The 14,136-nt window shown below is 43.7% G+C and overlaps 1 protein-coding gene across 1 annotated transcript in view; it reads left to right on the top strand.

Moving 5' to 3' along the window:
- The window catches only part of ATP6V1C2 (ATPase H+ transporting V1 subunit C2), a 91,513-nt gene extending 77,377 nt beyond the window's left edge, over positions 1 to 14,136 (top strand). Inside the window, exons 7-13 of the mRNA XM_069728094.1 lie at positions 429 to 527; positions 2,546 to 2,614; positions 5,980 to 6,072; positions 6,342 to 6,435; positions 11,359 to 11,456; positions 12,611 to 12,740; positions 13,458 to 14,136. Coding sequence (XP_069584195.1) covers positions 429 to 527; positions 2,546 to 2,614; positions 5,980 to 6,072; positions 6,342 to 6,435; positions 11,359 to 11,456; positions 12,611 to 12,740; positions 13,458 to 13,556 — 682 coding nt within the window. The 3' untranslated portion in view covers positions 13,557 to 14,136. The remainder of the gene's footprint in view (positions 1 to 428; positions 528 to 2,545; positions 2,615 to 5,979; positions 6,073 to 6,341; positions 6,436 to 11,358; positions 11,457 to 12,610; positions 12,741 to 13,457) is intronic.

The following is a 14,136-nucleotide window of genomic DNA, read 5'->3' on the forward strand; positions in this document are numbered from 1 at the left end:
GAGATTGAGTTTTTCATGTGACAATTTGTAGGAAGAGCTTTTTTCGCCTCCCTGTGTTGGTGATGTGGTAGGGGGGCTGGCTAAGTTTATTAGAAAAGCCAGCCCCTGTTCTCTGACTTCTCATCAGCTGCGATGGAGAAAGAGGGAAGGTGGCTTAACTAATTAAACTACGTAGACAGACAGCCGTCCTTCATCAGAGGTCAGATGCTCTTTCCTATGTCCGAGAACGAATGAGGAAATGTCCGGGGGTATTAAAACTGACACTAAAATGGAATCAGTTGTGTAGATTTCATTATTAAAGTAGATTTGTAAGTTTCATTAATTTCCATTTAAAAAAAAAAAAAAAACAACTTTCTATGCACCCAGACAATCCCTTTAATTTTCTGATTTTCTAGATACTAGTAATAGATGTCTCCTTTATTCCACAGGGGCAATTTACTGACGAGAACCTTAGCTGACATTGTAAATAAAGAAGACTTTGTTCTGAACTCCGAATATCTCATAACACTTCTGGTGGTCGTCCCAAAGTAAGTAGTATAAATAGTCAGGACCTACACCTATACTTGATCAACCTCATTAAAGCAGAGCTGTGATCTGTGACTACTGCTCCTCTATCAGTGTCTACAGGGAGACTGAGGTGGTCTGAGACACACCCACTGGCTCATCATTGGTTCAAGCTGCTGCTCGTTCCCTCCTCCTGCCTCTCCGTCTTCTCTGATTGGCTCACTATGACGACAGTGCATGTTCAATATTCTAATATATTCACTGTGTCAATTCATTACGGTTTTCAAGATCTCTGCTTGCTGTTACTCAGTGGGAACTCTTTTCCGCCTCACCTATTTTCAAGTGGATTCCAAGACTTTTGCATTTTTTTATGTGTTTTTTTTTGAGGGTCACTGGGACTTTTTAGACTCCTACTTCCTGTCCTTTCAGGAAGAGTTTTCAGCAGGTGCACTATCATCAGAGTCAGGATTACAATGACAGGTATCATCCCTATGTATAGCTGATAACAAAGCATCTACTCATCACAATAGGCGATGTCACCGCTGACCCTTCTCCATGTCCCTTCACAATTACCTTTGCACACGCTCATGATATGCTTGAATACAAAATTTAGGGTCAGGGTCTGACCATTGTGGCTAGCGTACTAATGTACATGTATTGTTTCCTGAAACAACAGGAAGTTAGAATAAAAAACAAAAACCCAGTGGCCAGTGTGAGAATTGCAAGATTTCAATTTTTTTTATTACCAATACAGATTTTACCATGTAGTAAAAATTATATGCAGAACTTTATTCTTTGGGGATATACAGTTATCAGAAAATCATATATAGTTGTTTTTTTTTCATGTTTTACTATCGTTAAAAAAAATGTTTTGTGTTGCCTTATTCATTTACTTTTTCAATGACATAGCTGTGTGAGGGCTTGATTCTTGCAGGAAACAAGAAAATTGTTATTGCAACCGTTTTCTGGTACATAAGACCTTATGATGACGTTACTAGTTAATTTTGTTTTAGGTGTCGTATTCAAAAAACAGCAATTCTGGCAGTTTTATTTTCATATAGAATTTACAATGTGGAACAAATAACATTGATTTTTTTTTTATAATTTAATTGTAATATGATATTTTGAGAGTTCCGACATGCAGCAATATGTTAATTTAGAGTTTTTAAGAGATAAATGGGATAAGGAAGAGGAGTTTACATTTTTGTATTTTTGATTATTTAAAAAAAAAAAAAATAGTTTTTGACTATTTTTAAAATCTTGTATTATTAATCTCACTAAAAGGGTATTTAAGGGGTAGACGAATAGTGTACTCAGATCGACGCTCAGCTGTCTCGCTTCAGCTCCCTGCCCAGAACTCCACTGTCTCCCCCGGCTCTTGTCTTCACAGGAGGTGATGTCTTCTTCTACATCTCCCTTCACTTTGTACCTACGCTTCCAACGCTCAGTATGCCCCATTGCCACATGTCATGACATCACAAAATCATGACGTGCATCACCCGATGTCTATTTAGTAGCTCACAACCTACTCAGCGCAGGACGCACTTGTGCAAAGAGAAGGAACATACAGATGAGGAGATCGCCTGCTATGAAGACCTGTAAAGTCTGGAGCCAGATGAAGCCAGCAAAGGATCTGGCGGGGAGAAACGGTGGTGGGACAGGTGAGCAGCAAGGTGAGTTTACTATTTTGTTTTTCTCTTTTAACCCCTTTCACAGCCCTTGACAGTCCATCCAAATGGGGACTGAATTTGCACACAGTGAATCACAAATAATTTGGAGTGAATGGAGTCTAAAATTTTTGTAAAATTCGAGATGAAGCTGTTTTGCCTTGATCCGCATGGCTCACCTTTATAAAATAAGTGTTATTTGTTGGATACTATGCAATCATTCCATTGGTGTGCAGAGCCTCGTAAGGTCCCAAAAACTTAGTTATGGCGATCTTGGAGGCTTTGTAAGTTTTACTAATACCAAATGAATGATGGTGATGAATGAGAACATGCTGCATCTTATTCTTACAAATTCTGTAACTTTTCACTTACAGGACCGGCTATAATGCTTGGCAGAAGACCTACGAATCTCTGGCCGATATGGTTGTACCTCGGTCAACCAAGTAAGAATCAGTGGGTATAATGGTTAAAGACACAGTAGGAGGACTTGGGATTTGAGAAATGTATACTCTGTTTCCGGGTAGACTGTAAAGCCGGCCATACACATCAAATTTCTGTCGGCCGAACGATTCTTCAGCAGATCGTTCGGCCAACTGCCATCTTGGCTGACTCTTCCATGCACCAGAGGACTCATTCGGCCAAACACTCCTGTGCTCTCTATGAAAAAGCCGTCAATTGACATCTCTGCGTTGCGTCTTATCTCTGGGAGTAGAAGGTGATCTGAAATTGGACATCTTCCCGGGCAATCTGTTGGCCAGCGCCCCCATACTCATTAGACTATTGGCGAACACGAGCGTAAGACTGGAGTGCTGGGAGGAATTTGGTTGTGAGTTTTGCCCAAAATTTTTGCACCAATCTAATCTGGTGACATGTACCGTAAATAGTTTGATCCCAGAGGAAAAGACATCGCCTCTAGTGCCAATCCTGGAAGTGAATATCAACCAATTAAAGAGTCTTGCCACATGATTTGGGATACATAGGCATAGGGATACATTTGGGATACATAGGCATAACCTCCATTTTCATGCAGCTGTTTTGGTGTAAGACCAGGTTCACATGAGTGGACTTCACTGTCCGTATATCGACCCCAATGCCAGATCTGGTATTAGATCTTCCAACCCCAATTTACAGCCTTATATATGTTTAAGAGGTTGCGAGTTCAAGTCAACCCATGGTCAGTCCGGAAATTACGGACACTGAAATACACAAGCGTGTATCCGGCCTTAAGAAGGAGAACTGGTTGGCTGGGTGGGAAGCTATTGACAGTGGGAATAAGGAGTTCCCCAGGTGATAGATCTTGTTCTTTTTTTCTGTGAAGAGGCTATTTGCATATTTAGGGCTTAGTAAATTATTGCATTTGCACCACGTTTTTGGATTTTTTCACATGTTTTTATTTGCGTCTTTTTTTAAATTTATTTTATATATATATGTATACCGTGTATATATATATATATATATATATATATATACCGTATATATATGTTTATTGGCCTATTTTGTTACTAGTTTGCCACTATGGACAGAGTTTAGTGTTTCCAAATATTTTTTTAATGATCCATCATTTGCATCTTTTCGAAAAGTCACAAAATTTGATGCAAGCGAACTCGAGTCTCGCTCTGGAGTGATTTCATGAACACCTGAAATTTTGCGATATTTTATAGAGGAACATAAAATGTTTCTCGCTAAAGGTCACAAAATAGGTTGAAGACAAAGCTAAACAGCATTTTTTTATGTTGCTCTAAATATATAAACCGGGTGCACCATTTTGAAGAATTTTGAGCAAAAACATCAATAAAGACAAAAAAAAGAAAAAGTAACTTAAAAAAAATCACAAATGTTGAATCAGGCCTCCAACTTTCAAGGATAGCATTGCATGACCTAAGTTTCTCCACATCAACTTGGCGCTCTCCAGAAGGAGAAACTTTATCTCTTAGTCCCCATTTCAAACGCCTCCCACCCTGCCAGCCAGTCTTCTACTTTGCACTGATGAGCGTAAAAAATCCTGAAACAGCTGTATGTAAAAATGGAGTTTTTGTTTTGGCGTCATATCCTAAATCATGTGGCCCTTTAAAAGGTCGATATTGACTTCTAGGATCGTTACTTCTAACAGGTGGCACTAGAGTTGGTGTTCTCTTCCTCTGTGAACAGGCTATCTGTATATTTAATTTCTCAGGGAAGCATAGCATGGCTCATAAGAAGTAACCATAGTTTTTTTTTTCATTAAATTAATAGTACATGTGAAAATAGGAAATTTTGTAATATATTTTATTTGAGAAATCCACTCCACTCTCCTCCAGGACTAATTATTCTTTGTCAAAATTCTCAATTCACGGGGAAAATCTGTATTCAGTGACTAGAGACTTTCTCATTACTGAGATAGGAGGTGACCGTTTGTGTTCATAAAGTTCTATGGAGAATGTCTGGGTTCCGCTAGCTCCTCCCTCATTCTCCTCCCCCTTCATAGAGTCTTATAAGCAGCAACTGTTATTTTTTTGTCTCAGTAATGGGGAAATCTGTCTTCATTGAATACAGATTTCATCCATGAATTGAGACTAGAAGATCAGTCCTGGAGGAAAAAGAAGCACATTTCTCTGATAAGATACATTACAAAGTTGCTTAATTTCATGTGTGCTAATGGTTTATGAAATACAAGTTAAAATGATGGTTACGCTTAAGCTCTTAACAGGGGGAAACTTTACCAATTCGATAATCTGGTGATACATACAACTATTCATAAAATTTTATTTCCGCTGAGTTTTCTAATTAGCCATGAATGCACAGTTACATCATGGCATGGGTCGATCCTTTTGCCATGTTGAAATCTCGTTGGGCCTGAGAGTATATCTGATGCCATGAAAAGGTAATTCGGTTGGATTTGTTTTGTGAGATCCTCCACAGAAATGAATAGTCACCAAGAATCCCTCATTAGGAAGATGTTCAAATACTAAGCATCACTTTATTAGGTGTCTGTCTTCATTCATGTAAGTGGCTTCCAAGCCTCGACTTTTCCCCAAGTTTATGTTCCTGCCTTTAGCTGCGTTGATATCAGAAGGTTCTCATTAGGAGTACAGATGATGGCAGTGATGGAGTCGGCCTCTGTCTCCTCCTTTGACTGTTCTGCTTATCAGAACAATATCCTGAAGCTGCTTATTCCCATAGTTAATGAGACACAAGCCGAGCTGACCCATCACTGCCATCATCTGTACTCCTAATAAGTACTTTCTGCAGCTGAAGGCAGGAAATAAACTAGGGAAAAAGCAGGGGTTTGCAGGCCATATACATGCAATTTTTTGTTGTTGCAAGAATGAAGACAAATCCCCTAATAAAGTGATGTGCAACGTTTCATACTGGACAAACATATAAATAGAAAACCATGAAACTTTAGTTACTATTTGGGTAGGGTCACACGACCGTTTTCTCCTCCCCTCAAAAAGGGTCCGAGAGTGGTATCAGTTTTTCTCCGATGTGGAGGGAAAATAAAAAAGTGTCTCCACCTTCTTCAGTCTGAAAGTCCATGAAAACCATAGATAGCACTTGTGCGAGAAAATCGATCATGTGCACGAGCCCTTTGAGTAATTTCTGTGGAGGATTACTGGTGATCTTCCCAGTGAGGGATCCTCCATGACGATGAGTTCCTTAGGAGGAGATCAGACAGTGCACACAGTGGGAAGAAGCGACCAATTCATATCGGGATAATGATTAGTGACACCATTGGCTGTAGAGACAAAATGGGCACAGGCGGTACGACCTCAGGTCATCAGAAACTGGGCGCCGCTGTTCATTCCGCCGTCTGTGTGCTTCCGTGCAGGATGATTGCGGAGGACGCAGAAGGAGGCTTGTTTACCGTCACCCTCTTCAGAAAAGTGATTGATGAATTTAAAGCTAAGGCTCGGGAGAACAGGTAAGAGTTTGGCATTAGTGATGAGCGAGCTTGGTTAACGTGTTATCCGGTGTGTCCTAATCCTGTATTTTTGGCGTGCTCGAAAAAATGCTCTAGTCACCGCAGCTTCAGGTCTCTCCGCTGTCTGACAACCGCAACACATGCGGGGATAGTCTAACAAACAGGCTATCCCCGCATGTGATGACCTAAGGATGGGTCTTCAATGAAAAACTAGTGGGCAACCTCTTTAACTGTTGCCTAACTGTACTGATCATATTTTCTGTCTTTAGGTTCATAGTGCGGGAGTTTTACTTCAACGAGAAAGAGCTGCAGTCTGAAAAAGATGAGATCATTAAACTGGAGGCAGATAAGAAGCAGCAGTATGTGAGTCTTAATGCCAGCAGCCTACGGTTTGGACAGTTCTTTTTTTTTACTTGTTTTATTGAAGATCATACATCATTACAAGCAGGGGCGGGCACTAACAGCTCGGGGCCCCTGTGCAAGAAATGTGTCTGGGCCACCCTCCCTGCCGGGTACGCTGCTTATGATGAGGGTGTAAAGGTCGGCCAGGGCCATAGTCGTGGCTGAGCTTATCGGGTTTTGTGTGCCCTGTCCTCCCTTCACATAAAAATCACGTTTCCCTGGCAACTTACTTGCCTCTCTATTTTCTGCGCCGACAGGGCCTCTCCTGTGTCCCCCAAGATCTTCGTTGATCGCTTGCAAATACGCAGAGACACAGGCAAGGTGCAACTCAAAACACAAAACTTTACTCTCACTTCTTCACAGCATTTCCAGATCCGTTACAGCGGTAACATTAGGGTTCACATTACACGTCACTTCAGCTTTCCCTTCACTCCTCTCCTTGTCACACGGCTCGAGACCGGGTCCTACTGTATCACACGGTGTCTCAGCGTCCTCCCTGTCCAGATTCTCTGCTTTCGAGATGTTCCCCCAACCGTTTCGCACCAGATCTGAGGGTATCTGCCCATGCGATCACCTGCCACATGGCGAGTGACCTGCCCATGTTTCCTGCCATGTCCTTTCACTGCGGCTCTAGCTCCTGAAGCTGCTGACACTACTGTTGCTGGGGCTAAACTAATCCCCTGGTTCTGGATGGCTGGGCTCCTCTCTTAAACAGAACGTTGCAGGGTATCTAAGCTGCTCGGGCTATAAGCTCACCCGAGCTCTATGGGCGCCCAGGCCCCTATTCCCTCTAACCAGGAAGCTCCCTTCCCCTTATCATAGTGACCCCTCTTACAATTAACTATTCACACTGGTGAACTACCGTGCTAAACTAGATACTCAAAAATGCCTCCATCTAGTGGTCTATTACCAACAATACGCTTTCACTACATAACATACATTGACAACCGTATGTAAACATAGATATATATATATACGCTTTGCAACCTATACACCGGGAAACGCCTAGGGGTTCAGTACAGATACCGTGACCCCCTTACAAGGGGAATTTGGCAATGGGACCCCTGGAACCTCAGGCTCCGAGAAACAAGGCAGATTGCCCTCATTATTACTGCCCTGCAAGCAGGGACGTACATAGCAACCACAGGGCCCCATAGCAAAAGTTCTATTTGGCCCCCACACCTCTAAAAATATATATATTTATATTTTTTCACTGAGATGGAGATATATATACTGTATGTGTGTGTAATATATATATCCATTAGCATTCAGATCTGCTGGTTCCAGCCCAGTCATACTGGCAGTCAGGTGACAACTAGTGTCCGCTGTGTTAGTGAACAGAACACTGCAGATGCGGCTGACACTGTAGTTGGCACATCACAGCAAGTGGGCAAAGCACATCCTCGTGGTTATGTGATAACTGCTGGAACCGGCAGAGCTCAACCATGTGTACATTATATTACACTATATGTCTGGTATCTGTATCATTTGGTATCTGCTCTATCCATAGTCTATGGAACTGATGAAAATAGCCGAGCGCAGCGCTCACAAGCTCTATGGATAATGGAGAGCAGAGGCCGAGCACACACAACTCTGATCCATGTAGGACGAGACTGCGGACCCTTGTTCTCAGAATCTCTGGAGGGCCCAGTGGTCGAATCCCCAGTGATCAGCAAGGTATCCATGATCCAATGGATCACATATTGTATACCGTACATACATACACGCATACACCGTACATACATTCACACACATATACCGTACATACATAAACACACACTTATATACACATATAATATACGCATACCGTACACTCATATACATATATATATACCGTATATACACACATAGATACACACATACATAGAAAAAAAAGGTTTTTGTTCCAGCTCCTTAGATAAAATCTTCAAAATTTATTTCATCAATTAGAAATGACAAAAGGCATGCTCCAAGACCGCACCATGTGCACACAGAAACAGCAGGCGACGCCTTTCGATCGCAAGAGCGATGTCTATCAAAGCTTTGATAAAGATCGCTGTAGAGAGGACTGTTATCCACCCCCTGCAGCCGCCATGCTGTCCCGTGCAGTGAGCCTCCTCCCCTGGCCTCTTCTCTGAGATGCTGCAGCCGGCTGGGGATAGAACAGTGGAGGGAGCAGAGGACCCACAGTAAGTCCTGCTCTTCGTCCACTGTTGTCCCCTGTATACTCACCATTGGGACCCGCCATGCAGGAGGACAGACGGCAGCCAGTGAGCGCTCTCCTCAGTCTGCTGGGGAAAGCGTCTCTCCCTACATGACATGCCCCCTTTTTGAACTCCTGCACTCTGCGCGCCGCTCTCTCCCCGGCTCTGGGTATTCGCAGGATTATGGGAGGGAATGAGAGAGGCCCAATGCAGGAGGACACCGGGCTCCTCTCACTCCCGCCCATAATCTTAACTAAGTGCTCCCATAATGGCTGCATACTCTGCTGCTATGGGCAATACGGCCCTGCCTGCAGGGGTCCCCCTTCACCTTCAGGCCCCGATGCAGCTGCACCGGCGGTATGTCCGCCCCGATTACAAGGTTACATCATAGAGGAATCATTACATCGTTACATCATTTTTCATTGCTCATTGATGTTGTATGGGAAGTCTAACCTTGCCCTAAACATATGCAGCGCCCCAGGGTCCTGGTCTTTGCAGTAATATCATTCTCCTCTAGAGGGGAGTGATGTTACGTTTGAAGGCAATAATGGTGATCTATTTACCAGGTAACACCAACACACAACACATTTCACACTCCAGTCCACCAGGGGGAGCTATGCTCCTTTTTATTAGGGCACTCTTCACAAGGTAAAACTGGTGGTCTGGACAGGAAGTTAGACATAGAAGCTGACTGGGCTTCACCCAGTTAGCTGCTGCCTGAGCTCCGCTCAGGTAGTTGGTCCCTGACAGGGGTGGGATCCTGTCAGAGGCCTAGACAGAAGGCCACGGAGCTGCGCCTGCCCCACGTGCAGCAGCATCCTAAGAAGGAGACACAAACAGCGAACTGTATTGTAGAGGGTGAGAAACGAAGTCTTAGCAAAAGGAGAGGAAACCGGAAGGAGTTCTGCCCTGCACAGGCTGCCTCCTTCTAAAGCGCAGGATCCGGTAGCCGGAATACCGAGGGAGCAACAGATTCTATGCCTTGCTCCAGAGACTGGCAGGACAGCTAATTCCACATTACCTGTCCACCCTATACCCAGGAGGCAAGGTGGCACCCACGAGAGGCCGGAGCGTGCTAGAGTCCCTGTAAAAAGCCTCAGGCCACCAGTCATACGGGTTTGTTCCTATCCATCTGGGGGACAGAGAGAGACATAACATCTAGAACATCTACAACAGTTGTGAGGACATTATGAGAAGCTCAGCAGGAAGGGACTACAACACCCAGGCGCTAGAGGAAGGCTACTGACTTCCACCTGGATAAGGGGACTCTGGATTTGCCTCCAAACCGGTCGCACTCTGCCTACCCTGTGATCTGGTGCTCTGGACTGTGAATGCTGAAGTCTTCAGTAAAGGTAAACAGACTGCAACCTTGTGTCCTCGTTCTTCACTGCGCCTCACACCATCCACCATCCATCATCTACACTCTGGGAAGCCCTGGGGACACACTTCACCTGTGGGAAGGTATACCATCTAGCTGCCATAACCATCACCCCAGCGGACCCCTAAGCAGCATCGGTCACCCTGACCGAATACCACAGGTGGCGTCACAAACATTTCCCCTTTAAAGACCTTTCCCTTTTACAACGGACCTCCCGAGTGCCACGGACCGGGTCAGCCACTGTGACATCCCCCTTGAGAACCGAAGGACCCGGTACCGAGTACCCCACTGCCCTACGGGGGCGAACCACATACATGGGTGTAAGACAGGCACCAAATATCACATACTTAATCATGAGAGAATACCCCTCATCATCTCGTGCCTGAAGAAATCCCATCTCCACTATGCGTGCAAGGACGCCTTCGGCATCCCTGCGGAGACAGACATGCGGCGCGTCTTTCCAGACCGCAGCATGTCTATTTATCTTTCAGAAACGCTCAGTCTCGGCAAGACAAATAGCACCATTCTATGTATAGGATGCGGTGATTCCGCACGGTTCGGTGAACACATGCGGAATCACCGCGCGTACAAAAGCCGGCAGTGCTTTGGACAGAGCGGACATGTGCTGTGTCTAAAGCGCTGCCGATTACTGACCATGAGAACGTGCCTCATAACCACACCTTAGGGCAGACTGGTTTAGCTCTGTCGACATGACGTCGGCAGAAGCCACTGAATCGCTAGCAAGAGTGGTCTGTGACCACCCTGTGCCAGGGAAGATCAGCAGCGGGCACTTCAGACAGGTAGGTTGTCAGACAGACAGGTAGGTAGGTAACTACCTGCCTATTAGTTTTTAGGTCCATAGTAAAAAGAAATAGTCCCGGTTAACCCCTTTAAGGGGTAAAATGTGCCTAAAAAAGCAAGTTATATGGGTTTCTAATAAATGTTAATTGTACCCTGTCCTAAAGTGATTCACCCTGGTCCAAGATAAAAGAAGCTTGACTTCTGGCTTGTGCTCCATACTGGACAGCATTTCATATATAGACATTTGCCTAATGTGGTGTGTGAAGGGGGCTGGCTGATAAGCCAGCTCCCTTCTTTGTCTCAATCCATGCATAAACAGAGATTAAAATGAGCAATCAGCCAGCCTCCTTCACACACAAAACTGATGATGCGCCAACAAAGGCCAGGAATCATCTTATTTTTTTTTTTATTTGAGTTGTTGCATCTCTAACGATAATTAAAAAATTCAGAACATTTGTCATCATAATGTCCTGTACTAACCTGTAGGAAGCTGATCTTTACCTCTACTGCTCTGACCTACAGGGGCCTCTGCTGCGCTGGTTAAAAGTAAACTTCAGTGAAGCGTTCATTGCCTGGATTCATGTGAAAGCCTTGCGAGTTTTCGTGGAGTCTGTTTTAAGGTGAGGACCTTGTAGTACTGATTGTATGTAGGAATATTGCTCCTGGGTGGAGAGAAACTTTCTTTAAGGCTACATTCACATGACTGTGCGTTTTTGGTCTGTGTGAAAAAAACTGATCTTGCACAGACCAATGTTACGCAGCAGGACTGCTCAGAGTAGGTTTTTTTTCGTGTTTCGGCTGAAACTCGACCATCAAGCCTATGGGTTGCTCAAATAAAAATAAAAAAATATCCCATTCGCGGCCACTGTATAGCATCCAGTGTTAACATGGGAAACTATTTGGTCTTGCTAATTTTTATACTGCCGATATATAAAAATGAACCATGTGGATGAAAAATTGTGCTTTTTTTCTGGGTGAAAATCAGACAATTTTCACATTGCCTGTGGCATGGATAATGCTGCTGCACAGAGCGCAGTCTGCAGCATTTGCATCCAGTACTCTCTGACACAATATTGTCAAATTTTGTAAAAATTTTTGGGGATACAGTTTTTATGGCTGAAATGTTACCTGGGTTCCTGCGGTACCAGTAGGTTAGACACTTTAATTAAAGAGGTTCCTATTTAATTACTTATGTTGGTGTTGTGTGATTTTTGTAGTGATATATATATATATATACATACTCATGGTGGACCCGCCGTTCTTACCAGGGCTTTGTGTTACTTGGTCCCTTCGCTGATCATGTGATTTCTCCCTACTTGGCTCAGGATGAAGGATTGTGTCTCAGAGCGCAGGCCTATGTATTTGCTGTGAGCAACTGTGCTTCAGAGAGCCCATGTGCTTCATTTATTGAGATGTTGGGGGAAGATCTGAGCAGGGAGATTCACATGCATAGTGTAAGGCAGGGGTGTCAATCTGCATTCCTCGAGGGCTGCAAACAGGTCATGTTTTCAGGATTTCCTTGTACTGCACAGGTGATAATTTAATCCCCTACACAAATAATGAGTTGGTGATTAAATTATCACCTGTGCAGTACAAGGAAATCCTGAAAACATGACCTGTTTGCAGCCCTCGAGGAATGCAGTTTGACACCCCTGGTGTAAGGCGCATAGTGGGGCACATTTCTGTAAAAGGGGTTATCAAGCCCCCCATGGCAGCCCCTTGAAAGATTGCCCATAAAGTTTGTAACTTACGGTTGGTAATCTTGTTATCGTAGGTATGGCTTGCCGGTGAACTTCCAGGCAGTAATTCTACAGCCCAACAAGAAGTCCATGAAAAGATTACGAGACGTGTTGAACGCCGTTTTCCGACACCTGGATGAGGCAGCGGCTGCCAACATGAAGGATGTAAGTAGAAGGCACCAATAAAACGCCACGTTTTCTGGTTTTGTTGCCTTAAAGGGTTTATCCCCTTTGAACCTCCCTTTTCTCTTGAGCACGTCCCCCAAAATGGTGTCATATGGCGACAACCGCAAATCTTCTTAGCCTTTTTTAAGGCCACCATATACATTAGAGTAATGAACCCACTGATATCGACCGGTTCAGCCAACGGTCTAATGAGTAAGGGTGCACCGACTGTAGGCATGGAGTTTACAGATGTTTTCAACCGATTTATAAAATGTGACTTTTTAATAAGTCAGAGGTTCATTTCTCTTACTCACAAGATAGCAGTGGCGCGGGGAGTGCAGCGGTAAGTCTAAGCCACGCCTCTCTGACCTGTCCTATCGCACAGCAGTCATGACGGGGAAGGCGTGGCTTAGACTTACCAGTGCGCCCCCCATGCCACTATCTTGTGAGTAGGAGAAATGGACCTCCGATTTTTGCAGAGGAAGCTGCGGGAGGCAAATGGAGGACACCAGCTATGGTAATTATACATGAAAAATGTAAGTCACTTTTCAGTCCCAGGGTGGAAGATCACTTTAGGCGACACAGAAGATTTGCTAAGTCATCTCCCCTGTTTGTGGTACCGAATGTTGGCTGTCGAGACCGATTTCATGCGTCCACTGGAGTTTCTGTACAGTTTCTCCATAACTTGTACTGACTATAATTTGCTTGTTATCGTAGGTAAATATGGATATTCCTGGCTTACAACTGAACAACCAAGAGTATTACCCGTACGTCTCCTTCAAGATTGACCTGACCAGCTTAGACTTTGGGTCGTAGTGTTAGATGCTGTCTATGCAAGACACGGAACACACCATAGTGAATTCCCTAGTGACCATCGTCCCTTTAACACTGTACTGATATTGCTGCCTAGTCTTTCCTCAAGACATGTCCTTTAAGGGTATGTTCACACATTGTGGTTTTTCTTTAATGAAAATTAAAACCTGCTTTTTACAGTACCATCAAAAGCTATAAGATTTCATAAATCTTGTTTCTAAAGCATTTTTTCACCTTAGAACGCGCAAAAAAAAATTTGGGTGAATGAAACTAGCTTTATTAAACATGTACTCTAAATAAATGACACATCTGCACCAACAAAATGCAGGAAAACATGCTTTTTTGTAAGCAGCTTTTTTTTTTTTACTGTCAAGAGAGCAGATTTTGGTTTCCGGAAAAAACGCATAAAAAAAAACACAACGTGTGAACACAGCCTTAATCAGCATCAAAAAGGAAACTGCATGAAACCAGAGCTATATGAAGAAGACATCACTCAGCAGCATGTCATATTTGTAAATTATATCATGACCCTGTGCCTGGTGGACTGTGACCACCTATAATAAAATAAATATTATATATGTAA

This window comes from Ranitomeya imitator, chromosome 5 (genome assembly GCF_032444005.1).
Source record: "Ranitomeya imitator isolate aRanImi1 chromosome 5, aRanImi1.pri, whole genome shotgun sequence".
Classification (NCBI taxonomy): domain Eukaryota; kingdom Metazoa; phylum Chordata; class Amphibia; order Anura; family Dendrobatidae; genus Ranitomeya; species Ranitomeya imitator.